The following is a 14,631-nucleotide window of genomic DNA, read 5'->3' as shown; positions in this document are numbered from 1 at the left end:
AGGGTTTCTTCAAAGGGAATCCAGGCCCTCATTCCTCACAAAGGCTGGAGAGCTCCGTCTACAGAACAAGGGAGGTAACCTGTGCAGACAAAACAGCCAGTTTCTTTTCTCACTGGGAAGAAAGTCTAGAAATGTGCAAAATCAGTCAAAAGATGACACTTATCCTAAATTGTATGTAATGTCAAGTCAGGGTAGAGCTTTTAGATATGAAAAAATTTCCCAAATTTGAACAATTTTTGTTTTGTTACTAATATTACTGTGGAAAGAAATGAAAACTGTTGGGAAAAAAAATAGAAGTTAGGAGAAGTCAGGTGAGAAAATGAGAGACAGCTCATTCAGTCTGCTTTTGGCCCCGTGGCGGGCTGGATCACCGCGTGGTGGAGTGACCCCATGCCCCCCGTGCAGCAGTGCACAGCAGGGCAGGACCATGACGCTGCTACTCTGAGGGAAAGGTGTGTGGGCAGAAGCTGTCCCCACGGTGGGCAGCCTGTAGAACCCTTTACTTTCATCAGAATCATAGGTCAAACTGTGTCCGGTGTCTTAGATGACAGGACAGGTAACCAGGAGCCTGAGTTGCAGTACAAATAAAAGTTTATGAAAATAGAAAAGAAGATTTATTGTGTTTGGTCCCTTTGAAGTAAATTATTTGAAACACTAGCACTCAAACGATCACAACTGGTTAGACCTGCAGGGACAGACAGTGAGTTAACGTGGTCTGTGTCATTCTGCTGTGGACACCCGGGGTTAGGGGGTCTGTCTCTGAGTCCTATGCAGGTATTGACAAGGAGGAAGGGTTACATAGCAGTTTGCCTGTGGTGTATGGTAATTTTCATGTTTTTGAAAATCTGGCCTCATGGTCCGGCATCTTGGGAAACTTCCAAGTCTTAGTGGAGAGACTCTGAATCCAAGAAGGCAGACTCCAGTTAGCTCATGAGAACTACCGGGATGGACTGGTCCAGTCAGATGCATCATCCAGGACCAAAGAGGACGGTACTGGTTTGGGGTGACTAATTCTGCCACCTCAGGACCTCTGTAAGGTGGCCTTTGTATCCTGCGTGTTGATAAGAGGAAGGACAGACCTGGGTGGTGGAACACATCCAGTCCCATCCCTGAACATACAAGTGATGTGTGTTCAGCACCGTGGCTTCACATAATAGATCTTCAGTAGACGCGAATAGAATCGAATTAAATCTCTCAAGTCTAAGAAGCTTCATCTCCTGATTTTTCAATGTCAGGTAAGTCATTTCCACCTGAGGGAGCTCATATATGCTACCTCATGAGAGGGTGTCTACTAAATTTGTTGAAGTTATTTTATAAAATGTCATAATTGCCAGTCATGCATCAATATCTGACCACAAAGGTTGGAGAAAGATTTGGTTTTTAGAAATAAAAACACCCTAGAAGGAAGCCAACGTTTAGTGAGCCCCTTGTGTTTTATCAGTTATCATAAGATGCATGTTTAAGGATAAACCTGTGTTTACCGGCACAAAAGTTATTAGCGCTGCTTTATTTACTTTATTCATGATCCAGAATGTGTTCCACCGCTCCAAAATTCTCACTACAGAGTCTTGTGATTTGTTATGCAGTTGTGCAGCTTAGAAGGTGCTGTGCAGGACAAATGGGTCTTCTTATCTTTGTTTTCCCTTTTAATTGATGAAGCAAAGTACCATTCAGCAAAATCTATTTTTTAAAGTATTTATTCAGTTGACAACCAATCCCAAACTAAAAGAGATGAAAAATAACATAATTAAGAAAATGACAAGTTGCCTGTAGCTTGATGTGTGTGAGGAAGAAAGGCGGTCTTACAGTTTCCTGGCGGATGATTAAACCAACACCTGTGCGTAAGTTCTGACGTGGCTGACGGTGACAACCAGTTTTCTTAAGGATTCAGCAGTGGAATAAATTCGACTTCTGAGGGGAATGAAAGGATGTGTTTAAAAGGTGTCTGTCTTGTTTTGAAATAGCAAGGCTGCTGAGAAGCAGGGCAAGCAAAGGGCTGGAGGAAGGAGCGCCAGGCAGAAGCAGGATCGGCCTGAGTTCTGCCACTGGCTGTGACCTGATGGAGCCTGAGCTGCGCATTTCCCAGCTGTAAAACGAGCAGCTGAATCGATGCTCTAAGTGGTCCCTGGCAAGGAAGGAAGGTTCTAGAGATTCACAGCCTAAGCCTGGTGAGAGGAGCGGGTGGAGGCATTGTCCCTGAGCCGTCCCTACAAAGAATTCACAACCCACAAGGGCCTGTGTGAATGTGACTGAAGCTTGGTAGCGTTAAAAAAAAAAGGCCCAGTTCTAAGTCTCAGATGGTCAAACATTTGGGCAAGTCACAGCTTTTTAGCATCTTATGTTCTGTAATTTGTAAGATGAGGGAGCTAAGTCTCCATCTCTACAGCTCCTCTCAGTTTCAACATTTAAAAAATCATTTTAATGGAATTTTAGAAAAGCAGAGATTTTAATCTAAACTGAATATATTTCAGATATATGTCCACTGAGTGAGTTAAATGATAGAAGAATTAAATATTGTTGTTCAAGTGCAGAAAATAACACTATTAGAAATAATCTCGGAGTCAACTTCCCAATTAGTAGATTCAGCATGATGAATATTTCCCTAATAGCCAAGCAATTATTAATACATAAATTCTCAGTTTAATAATTACCTTTAATTTTCTTTCTCTCTTTTTTTTTTTTTAATGTACCAGCCCCTCATCCTGCTGTTGTTATAATGGTTGCATTGTTCACACAACACAGGATAAATCTTTCCAAAAAAAGTGCTCATGAGACATCCAGAAAGGAAAACAAACATACCGTTGGTTCAGATAGCCCAAAGAGCAGAAAGGCACTCTTTCTTCGGTTCAGAACATCATTTACTACTGGTTTTAAAGAGTCACTCATTTTTGGCAGCCTTCTGCTCACAAAACTTAACGTGTTTTATGCTTTAATTAATTTGAGATAAATTTTTAGAAAAATTCAGTTCTATCTGTGAGAGAGGAAGCATTTTCAAATCGTATAGTTAAGACTTCAATGGTATGAGAGCAAGTTTAGAAAACATTTTTATTAGACAAATTATTTAGACAAATTATACACAGAAAGCTCTGCCACTCGTAACTGAGGCCTCCAAAAAGTGTTTTGTGTATTTGTATAATAGGCGATAACATCAAAATAGGCCTATTTTAAATATTGTACATGGTTAACAGTTTGTTGATAGCTAAAATCACTGCAACATCTGGTATGTCCCTATATAGCTCGTTGTAAAGATTTTTTTTGTTTTAAAATCAGAGTCGTGAATGAGATCATAAATGTTACAAGGGAAAACAAGTTGTGCATGCACTTAGTTACTGTTGCCCTGGAAACAAAATGCTTTTTGCATGATAAGAAATTTTTCTGCCTTACACAGTAGACAATATTTGAAGATTTAGTACAAAAACAGTGACAGTACAAGATGCTCCCCAGAACAGAATTAGCATCAAAATATAATATACCTTAAGAATATACCTTTTAATTTCTCCTAAAGCAAATCACATAGGTTGATTCCTATATCAATCCTAGCCACGGAATGAATTAGATTAAAATAAGGATATGGCTACGTAAAAACACAGGATAAGTTCTTGCTTCCTACTTAACCACACTTTAATTTAAGGATTACAAAGTTCAGCCTACGTTTCTAACAGGTAAGAACGCTACTTCAAAAGGGTTGTGCACAAAGAGGCACTGTTTTTTGTTGTCATTCTTTTATACGCTTGGCACTAATGTAAAAAATACGTAACTCCTCCAAATAGAACTGAATAAAAAAGGGGGTTAAGTTGAGAGCCCAGCGTGGTTATTCTGTTTTCTTCTTTAGGATAATGTAGGACAGTAATTAAGGCCACATCAATATTTCTTAAGGGCTCCCATCTCTCCCCAGCTACAGTTGTATTGATTGGCTTACTGCTTTGGAAGAGAATTTCTTCACCTTCAATGATCTACGCTTAAACTCGTATAGAGCTCTATGTGCTGTGGTGGACGTGGTTTAGCTAATAGCATTTTTCCATTCAGATAATTAATTAAAAGTAAAATGATCAAGGTTAGCTTTATACACGGCTGACTAACAAATGCAGAACCTATTCAAATGAGTCACATCTAGGAACACATATTAAATCGCCCTGGATGTTTTAATAACAAAAGTATAAAATATTTTCTGTTGGCAAACGATGCGAGTCAGAATAACATTAAAGCAACCTGCCTTTTCTAACTGAAAAGACCCCCTGCACTATACATAGTTCCTGTATACAATACTTCTTTTTTTAAACTAAAGCTTTATTAAATGAATTGCAATAGCAATGGCCGCCTTTTAATATATATATACACATTATATAGGTGCATATATATGTATATATAGATGAGATACTAATTTATTTAACACAATAGAGGCTACTGCCGTATGATAAGTTTACTGTACATAAGAAAAAACTTTTAATACTGTACAATCACATAAAGGTCATATGCACTGTTGCAGTGCAAGAGTAGTTTTAACTGTAGTCTTGACTGGCATATTGATGGCTTTTTTGTAATCCTACAAAATTGCATTCTCATAATATGTGGCCTGAATGATCTGGAAATTATTCTATAAACACTGCAGGGGTTGCCTTTGGTCCACAGTTAAAGGACACTCAACAGCAGTGGAGCGTTGTTGGGTGCAGCTGAAGGATGATGAAAGACTGACGTTATTGCAATTATATTTTTAAAAACAGAAATGTTACAGAAGAGGCCTTTATGCAAAATTCATCCTGCATATACTCTGAGTATACTCAGTGCACGTTTCCTATACTTGAAGTACAGTATATGAAGTGCGGACTAATAAGATCCTAGCATACTACCTGCTGGGGGAACAAGTTGACTAATGAAAAGAAGTGGAGGGAAATGTACTGGAAGAGAGGGAAAAAGAGAGAGAAAGAAATCGAGGAGAGGGAGGAGGGAGAAGGTAGAGAGAGAACTAGAATTGTTACTAAGAATCCTGATTAAAAAAAAAAAAGTTACATCCATGTTAGTCCCACAATATTACAGTCGCTCCTTGCAAAGGGAGTCCTACCAAAGAAACAGTGAAGAGATTTTTTTTTGCGGCTCATATGGAGGTGCCTCGGTCTGGATCATTGCCCAGATTGAGCCCCAGGGTAGGAGTTGGTTGATAAGGAATAGATGACATTGTTTTTATAGGACTCCTGAAAAAGCCCCCATTAGGTGCCCTGTGCCTAAAAGGGCCAGTTCGGTGCTCAGGCACGTTGCCAAAAGCGAAACCAGAGGCAGCTTTAGCTGACAGTGTGCGGCTAAGAGTCTGGATCTGCTCTGGGATAAAGGTGGTGGTGGTAATATGAGTGTTCCTGAAATCACTGATTTGCTCCAGTGCTTGTCGTGTTGGCAAAGTGTCAATGTCCAGAGGGGTCAAGTCAATTGACGAGGTGGAAAACTGTTTATGGGGGCTGTCGTCATCTGTGCACAAGCTATTTACACGTCTATGGAGGTGCTCCAGGTCAATTTCCTTGTCATCCTGGAGATGAAGAAAAAGAAGATAAGGTTCTCATCAGTACTAGCTTCCATGGTTAAAAAAAATAAATAAAAAGTAGTTCAGCAAACATGAGATGTAATGAACTGAACTTGGGAGTTTATTCATTTAACAAATATTTACTGAGCACCTAATATGAGCCAGGCACTGTGCTAGGTTCTGGGGGTACCAATAGGATTCTGAGATATCTACATTTTTCTTGCAATAAAAGTTCTAAAATGAGCATATGCCACATGCAACTACAAAATACAGGAGCAGTAGACGGGCAAGCGCCTTTTACAAGAGCAGGGACAGACCCAGGCAAACTTACACAAAGAAAAAGTATGATTTGGTCACTCATCCCCCACCCCCACCTCTTCGTTATGCATGCTTCCTCCTGCTTCAGGCATTTCATTCCCAATTGGATTTTTGTTCCTTTCCACTACTCGTTCCTAACCTTAACTTTCTGTGCTTGGAGATGCTGATATGCTAGTTCACCCTAAAGTGTTAGTGACTGTTAAAGTGTTATTTCTCTTTAGGCTAGAAGTATGTGAGATTGTTTAGAGAGAGCAACACAGGAGAATCAATTTCTAATTGAGGGATTTCATACACTCGAGCTATCTAGTACCTGAATGAGGCAATATTGAGAGGTCAGCACGGGAAGCTTTAGAGACCCTTCGTGTCATGGCATGTGAGTGACAGCTCCAGTTTACGGGCCAGGTTTGTGTGAAATGGCCTCTAAATCAAAGATGCTTTAAGCTATACTAATGGAGTCTTAGTAAGAAATGCTTAATAAAGAAAAAGGGAATAAAACCTCAGGTCTCCGGAGTTGAAACTAATTCATAAATCCCTTAGGATTTTCACTAAAAGTGAGCATTAAGCCCAATATTTGAAAAATAAAACCGGCAGGAGATAAGCTTGTCCTTTTCATCTGTCTTATTTACAGCTAAGTTCAATAAATTGAGTTTATGAGGATTTAAAAATATCTATTAATCATAAGAGGAGAAAACATTTGTTCGTATGCTCTGGATTGGCTGTCATGAATTAGAAGGGAGGGTGTATGTTTTCATTGTGCTCTTATAGCGCTCCTCAGTGAAAGTTGTTTTGATGTGCATCACTGTTTTTCCTTCTCCTCTCTCATTTCAAAATCCAATAAAAATATCCATTAATGCAATATTATCACTGAGACTTTAGAGGGTTGAAAGATAGAATTTTATGGTTCCCACAGCAACTATAATGTAGTCATCCATCAATAGATATAATAATGCTAAAATTTTATATCATATATAGTAATTCAAAATATAAGGAGCTTCGGGGAGTCCTTAATTTCCAGATTTTTCAGAATATGAAGTCTCGGCTATAATGTTGCATTAATGTGGTCTTTTGCATTGAATCAATGTCAGGAGAGATACCAGAAGTTTATTCCACAAAGAAAACACTACAATAAAACCTGATTAATTTTTCGTTTCTACGCCACTAATTTAGAGTGTATGACCACTCAGACAGGTAGGAAGCTAAGATTTATCTTTGCTAAGCCAAGCTTTTTCTTATAAATGGTGCTGATCAATTTTGCATATAAGGTGGTAGAAAGGAATCCTCAGACAACTTTAGAAAACAATCTGTTTGAAAGAATATATTAATATGCAAAAATTCATATGCAAATGAGAAGCCATTTGTATTTGTGTCTTAAAGCAGATCCTCTCAGGGTTTGCTCAGGCAGCATTAGCCAAGGTCTAGTTACAGAAAGTTGAAAACTGTCCTTCTTGGAAACTATCCAGCCAGTCACATCATTCAGCAAATTCCGGGTGTTTTTTCATTTCAATTTGTGAAACTTTAGTGAATATGATTTCATTATTTAAAACATGTTCACCTTTTTAGTCCAGTGGAAGTAGGATAAATAAATCAAGTGGTTCAACTTCAGATAGTCTCTGATAATTTATAAATCCCACATTTTCTGATGAAAACAAGGCACAAGCCACTTTAAAAGATATACTATATGTAACTCTGAAATTATTCTTTCAGATCTCTGGAAAAATTTTAATATGGCCCTGGAGTTAAGCTGACTCACAGGGAAAGGAGAAAAATTGAATTCTAGATGATTCCACGGTGTGGACTCGTTAAACTTAGAGCCATCAAAGAGCTGAAAACATGCCCAGCTCTACAGAGCCACATACAGACGGGGGAGGCAGTCGCTGGAGGTGAGAGAAAACTGGTTGTTTTATTGCAGCACCGAATCTCAGAGGCACAAGTAACGTACGTATAAGGTAAACAACTAACGGAAAGAAAATAATCAGCGTCTCTGTGAACTGATCAAGGGAATCACAGCCTTTAAGAAAATCATGGACTCAAGGTCCATTCTGAGATTTGGGACAATTTCAGAGCCCATTAACGGCGCATGAAATTGTCAGTCTTTCAAACACTGTGGTCTCCTCTTCAGTTATCTGGGATGTCTTAAAATGAAAATTGGTAGCGGGCTTACCAATTTTTACATTTCACAAATGTCTGTTCTCTCTTCCAGGAAAGAAGACAGACAGACCACCCCAACCCCGTCCCCTCTCCTCGTGATCACCCTCCCTGGACATACACCCGCGCATTGGCTCAACCCAGCGCTGAAGGTTTCAATCAAGTACCTCTTTTGATGGGACCCTGGAGCCTTTCCTCTTGTTCCACCACGTCTCCAGCATGGCTATAAAGCAGGAGAGGACAATTCCAGCAGCCAGGATGCAAAAAACTCCTGCAAAGCTCTTTATGTCCAGGGCACCTCCTTTCTGCTTCGTGTCCACTGAGGAGTACAGGTCACACTGGCCGTTCTTGGGCCACCATTTGTGCTTCAGGATGTCCATGTCCCCATTCTGCTGAAGCTCCAGGATCCTTGGGGAGTAAAACACACAATCATGCATTACTGCAGACATACTTATTGTCTCTGCTCACGGCTCATCCATTAATACTCATCATTAATACTCCCACTTCTGAAGGATGGTGGCTGTCCAGGGAAACGAATACACATATTAGCCTGCAGATGGAAACATTATTATTGCTTTGATTCTATAGACAGACGTGTGCCACAGTGCTCTCCCCTCTCTTTTCTTCCATTCCCCTCTCCTCCCTTCCCTCTTTCCCTCCCTCTCCTCTTTTCCTTTTTTGGGGGGTTCATTTCATAATCCTAAATATTTAACCCCCCTGCCCTGGTTTGTCGCAATGTGTTTTTACAATTACATTTCAGAGGCGCTGTTTTTATGTGGTTTCAAGCTGCTGTGGTTCTGCATTCTTCCCTACATGCAGAGCGACGCTCTGGCTCTTAACGCTTTTATGAAGAACGTTTTGCTGCTTAGAGCAAGATGCTGGCATAATGTCACCCAGCATATGCTACACACAAAAAAATTCAATTAAAAAGACTTCTATTATTTAACACAGTGAGGGAGAAAGCCTTGGGACAAGTTTGAAGTTGATAAAATACACTATTTTGGGTTTTTCACACAACTGCTCGAGTTTCCTTTTAATGCCAAAGGGGAAATAATCTAACCTTGGAGAACAAGAGGAAAAGTTGACCAGAGGCTTTCAGAAGTAGTTCAGTTCAAATAAGAAATACCCTCTTTCTTCTTCTCTCCCCCTGGAGATTGTCTGGGGTAGCTGCAAAGACTGCAGCTTTTATAAAGTGTGATTTTTCATAGAAGTTTTATTCTCAATTCCGAACACTTTCTGGGCTCTACCTAAGACCAGCTCCAGCCTTCTCCACCTGTACCCCTCCTCACAGGTCATGAGCTGGCCAATTGTGTACCATCCTCAAGGCTCCCTAGGATTTCCTGCCCAAACAGCCCGAGCGCCCACCCAGGACTCGTGAAGGCCGATTCCCATGTATGACTCCCAAGAGCAAATCCCACAGCCACGGGTGCACACAGGTCTACAAACGGGTGTTTGAGGAGTGTGGACAGAACTCGATCTGCAAGCTCAGGTGCACAGACCTCTGTGTGGGAGACCCCTCACTGCCCAAAGCAGAGCCGGAGGTGGAAGAGGAACCAAAGGTTGACTCCCCGGGCCACTGGGTCCGCGCAGAACTCCTAGCTGGTCACAAATTAGAAACTCAAACCTGGCTTCCTAGAGATCACGAAAGTGTATTTGTCAAGTTAAGAGGTTAGCAGGTATTTTACCTAACAGTACTTAGCTTGATTTATAATTTTTACATGGTGAGATGTAGCATAGGTAGACCCATACTTGTACCCCTGCCCCAGCTCTTAGATTACTTGGGGAGTAGCTGCTTAAAACTTTACAGAGAAGAACCAAGCCTATCTGGAAGGAGTAAATAACTCACTTCAGTTACCTTTTTTTTTTTTTTAACCTGTTTCATGTCATCCACGTGTCTATGAGAATGAGCTAAATGATAACGTGGGAGAAGGGATCAACATTCAGTCAGTTACATGGTGGAGAGTTGGTCCCCGTCATCTCCTTTGGGCATTCCCACAGCCTCACCCTTAGCGCCCTCTGCTGACACTCCAGGACCAACATCGCACTGGAGCCTCCCTCAACAGCCTGGATTTTCTTCTTATGAAGTTGATGGGTTTAAAAGTTCTGTTGCTTCAGAGTGTTGCTCCCAAAGGGCAGTACATTTGATTCGCTGGATTTACTAAGATGATTATGCATATTTATGGATTATATTTCACCCTTACTCCAGCCCCTATCCCAGATAAAGTCATTTGCATTTCCAGAATATCCAAAAGTGTGTCCAAGGGACACTAGCACCCAGAGGGCTTCTGCAAGAAAAAGGTCCTGTGCCATCAACTTTGAAAAACACCCTCTTGGAAATTTATGAAGAAGTCTGCCTATTAAAAGCTTTAAGAAGAAACCCGTGGAAAAGAAAACTTGTATGATTTTGTTTAATTCAGCATTTCCCCACTTTATCTGACTTTCATTCCCTTTTCTCATTTTTCTCCCCCCATAACATGTATTAATAATCCGGAGAGCTAAAATTTTGAGGAAGACACTTGAGAAATAGTGCCTTGAGCCACAGGAGCAACTCCTCGTGGGCATCTGCGGCCCTGCCACACACGTGTAGTCACAGCACCAGAGCTGCCTGGGTGGCTTCTCTATGGATACCATTCAGATGACGTCAGCAAACGCTGTACCTGCCTGCCTAAAGACCTAGGTAATCAGCGCACCGCCGAGTATCTTGAAGGAAGAATTACAGTCACTTCTAAAAGAAATAATTCTCAAATTTGAACTTACAGGTACATATAAAGATAAAAGGACACCACGGCCACATTTTCTTAATGAGAATCTGGGTACAAAACGAGCTGGAGTTTCCCTGCCTCCTGCACCTGCCGCCCTACAGCGTCTGCGGAAGGGGAGAGCTTTCTTCATGGCGCTCATCATTGGTAGTTGTCTGTGGCTGCTTGATGGATGCTGGCTGCCCTTTCTAGAACACGTGCTAATTAACCATCTTCCTCCCTGCCTGATACGGAGCAGGCACCTATTTATTGATTGAATATGCTTAACACAATTTTTTGGTAAACGGATCCTACCCTCAGATTCTACGTTTTTCTTATCATTGATGCTCTTTCTAATTGATTCCATTCCCTCCTACTCATCTATCCCTTCAATAAATATTTAAAGAGTGATTTCATGCCAGGCGTTTCCTTGGGCACAAATTTTATGTTAAACCACAACGGTACATTTGGCCAGAGCGGCCTGGGCAGTGCTGAAATCATTTCTTTTTAATACCCTCCATTCATGCTAATTTATTCTTTCATTCGTTTGCATATTCATGTAGGAAATGATGATTTCTCACTCTTTCTTCTCGGTGGTATCTGGTATCACTTATGATGTGTCATTATTTCTACACCTAGAAAATAATTTGGTTTTAAAAATAGTCATTGAAGTATACGTACTCTGTGTCATCCATTTTGATTCTAATAGGACGAATGGGCCTTCAATCCAAAGAATTTGTTTACTTGTAGCATTTGTGGGTTCAGGAAGCTGGTGGTAGAAGTTTGTGAGGGAAAAAGAAACGAGACTCCGCTATGTGTCTTCAGGTATTGTCACATCCAACCACGGCTTTATATGGTTGAGGTCATGAAGCACAGGTGCCTGAGGTGAAGCAGACAGAGCCCATCTTTGGGGATACACAGAGCCATTGGGCCATAGGCTGCCTCAGTCAAGCTCTGACTAGCCTACAACGAATCCCAGGAATACAGACCGGCACAGAATAGAAGTGTTGGAAGAAATGAAAGTGTTCTCTAATCCCGGAGTTCCGCTCTACATTTTTGCCACAAAATTTAATGCTCTTGGAAATTCCATCAGAAAGGTTCTTACTAACCCTCCTTTTTATTATATCACAAAAGCTATTTAAGGATTAAAGAAAGTTTAGCAAAATCGAATGCACTGCCTTAAAGACTAATGGGATGAATCCATATAATGAATGGGATTCTTTTTTCAAACATTCAAAAGCTCTCGCAAGTTTAAATGGACTTAAAATCACACCTAAAGGAAAGATTTGCCTTTTAAGTATAAACAACACTGTTATGTGTGTGTGTAGCAATGCAAGAATCCAGCTGCGAAGTTCTTAATGAGTGCAAAGAAAAATTTCAGTTCCATGGAATGACCGTTTTTGTTATATGCAGAATTTCCACAAGATGGCAGTCTTTGCTCATAGAGAGCAAAGTGTTACTCTGGTTACAGTTAACCTGTGGGTTTGAAACGTTAAAGTAAAAACTTGGTGCTGTAAACACTACTATCAGAAACAAAGTTGCATATTAAGACTGTGATGAGCAACTGGATTAGTAAGGCCTCTTCTTGGAGTGCAGTCAGAAAAACTCCTGCCGTTTACTCTAGAGTGATGATAGCTCTACTTGGTTTTGAGTTATTATGGTGAGAATTAATGAGGCCATAAACAAAAGCATTTTGTTCATTGCTTGGCACTTAGTAGGCTACCGAAACGCAAAAGCTGGAATTATTATTGTCATCATGTGTGACAACCATTCTTTCTCTGGACCTGTTCTGGTACATACCTCATAACAGAGAATTACATTCACAGATGAGTCAGTGAATGATTCATGATTCACTGACAAGAACACTGCATTTCCTTCTTTTACCAAAAAGTATTAAAACATTTGTAATCTCATTGAACAGAAAAATCTTACAAGTCTATAAAACCTAGCTTCAATTTGAAAATGGCTAATAGATCAATCCTGCCTGCATTAAATTCTTTATTGATATAAACGAGCAAATTTCAGGGGAAAGAAATAGGGAAGCAAAAGATCCTTCTTTCATATTCAAATAAAAACACTCAACAGGTTTGAGGCATTTATCTTAAAAAGCTTTTTACTTACTTTGAAGATAACAGCCTCATTTGTGTGTGAGAATTGCATTATTGATCGCTTACCATCCTTAATTGTTACTCTAGAAACTGATTTTCAAATTAAATTATTTATTAAAAAACCCTGAGTCGCTGAAAGATGGGTGCAAATTTCTCATCACACGTAGTAACTTTGATTCTACCTGTGAATTCTACGGCAGTCTAAAGAGTCCTTCCTAATTTTGTTTATTTACTTACTTATCGGTAAATTCCTGCTGAGTTTTTAAAAAAGATATTGGTAAGAAGACCTCCCGACTTTTGTAGTTGGTTCTGCTGGGAAAGAATTTGGGGGTAATCAGGCATTTAAAAAAAATAAGGCAAGAATTCCTTTCTCAGGCTAAGTATGGAGGAACTCCTGTGATTCTTTTGCAAGTGGAACTTCCCCTCATCTTCACAGAAGCACAAACTACTAGAACAGAAACGAATGAAAACATCATCTATTTTCTCTACCTCCCTCCACTCATTCTATGGGTGAGGAAATTGAATCACAAAGAACAATAATTCCCCCAAATCATTGCATTTAACACACAGAAATAATTTGTATATCACACTGGGGTAATCAGAGGTCCTTTGCAACCAGAAGGGAGAGACTGGGGGCTCCAGCCACTGCAGGCTGTGCCTTGGTTGTTTCAAGGGCTGAAGGAATCAACATTTTAGCAATATTCTAGTACATCATCTAAGACACATCTGTTGGGAGGCACTGCTGTAGAGATTAAATGACTTTTTTAGTGACTAACACTGAGTAAGTAGTTGAGCTGGGACTGGAACTCAGGACTGTCTTCCAATACATTTCCCCATTACCATACACAGCTTCTACTATGTAACTTTGGAGAAGAGCTGTCTCCTAGTTTCAGAGACTTGTTAGACTCTGAGTGAAATTTTCATCAATATGTTTCCTCAAACCACACAATGTAATTGTAGCACAATTGCAAATTTATTCACACTACAATTTGTGTGTACAAAGAAAATGGAGCTTTTCTCTAGAACTTACTGATTTTTCTCAGGAGGACTGGGTCTGCTGAGCAGTGGGAACCAAACTAAAATTAGCTCTATGATTTAAAATTTAATCTGATCTAATAATTTAACATGTCTCCAGCTGTAGCTCAATTGACTTGAGAGAATTACTCCATCTTTCCGATTCCTCCCCATTTCCCTCGCTCTTTTCCAAGATGGTGTTTCAGGATTTATGGATGGCATCATGTCGCCAGTGTGGGTGTTTGGTCGGGGGAGCTGCTGGCCTCTTGCTGGTCCTTGGACTTGCTCTGGCAGCTCTCCTTTGAAGTTCCGTGGGCCTGGGTCCAATCCTTAGATATTCGCTGGTGACTGCTGCTAAAGTGGGCCGAGGCGCTAGGTCTGCTCAAGTTGACTGGTGTCCTTCTCGACTCCTTCAGGGCTGTGGCCTCCTCTGCTGACGCAGCCTCCAAGGTGCTGTACACCTTGCTAGCTTCCACCATTTCCTTCATCTCAGCCCCTGACTACTGTGTAGCCCTTCAGACCCTACTCTGGTATCACCCTGTCACTCACTCTGGAGGGTCTTGAGGGTGGCGTATGTGCTCTGCCTCAGCATTCTCACCTTACTCTTATTCTTACGGGAGGAAGGGAGGCCTGGGGATGAAGACTGAGCCTTCCTTTGGTTTTTCCTGACCACGTGGCTCTGGCTTCTCAGCCGCCTGAAGTCTCCTGTGTTGGTGCAGAGCCTGGTGGGCCCGGGGAGCTCCCCTCAGAAGCTCAGATGGGAGAGGACGCGTCAGGCCCTCTGCCCTTGTGTCTTTCA

At 40.8% G+C, this 14,631-nt stretch overlaps 1 protein-coding gene across 2 annotated transcripts in view; it reads right to left on the bottom strand.

Annotated features, from left to right (window-relative positions):
* Positions 1-3,027: 3,027 nt before the first annotated feature.
* Positions 3,028-14,631, bottom strand: part of GRID2 (glutamate ionotropic receptor delta type subunit 2) — a 1,267,610-nt gene continuing 1,256,006 nt past the window's right edge. For both annotated transcript variants that reach the window (XM_032459821.1, XM_032459811.1), the window contains 2 exons: positions 8,140-8,380; positions 3,028-5,515 (listed from right to left, as the gene is read on the bottom strand). In XM_032459821.1, the coding sequence (XP_032315712.1) occupies positions 5,093-5,515; positions 8,140-8,380 (664 nt within the window). In that variant the 3' untranslated portion in view covers positions 3,028-5,092. The remainder of the gene's footprint in view (positions 5,516-8,139; positions 8,381-14,631) is intronic.

Source organism: Camelus ferus, chromosome 2 (genome assembly GCF_009834535.1).
Source record: "Camelus ferus isolate YT-003-E chromosome 2, BCGSAC_Cfer_1.0, whole genome shotgun sequence".
In the NCBI taxonomy this organism is placed as follows: domain Eukaryota; kingdom Metazoa; phylum Chordata; class Mammalia; order Artiodactyla; family Camelidae; genus Camelus; species Camelus ferus.
Note: the sequence above shows the minus strand (reverse complement) of the source record. Positions and strands in the feature narration are given on the sequence as shown.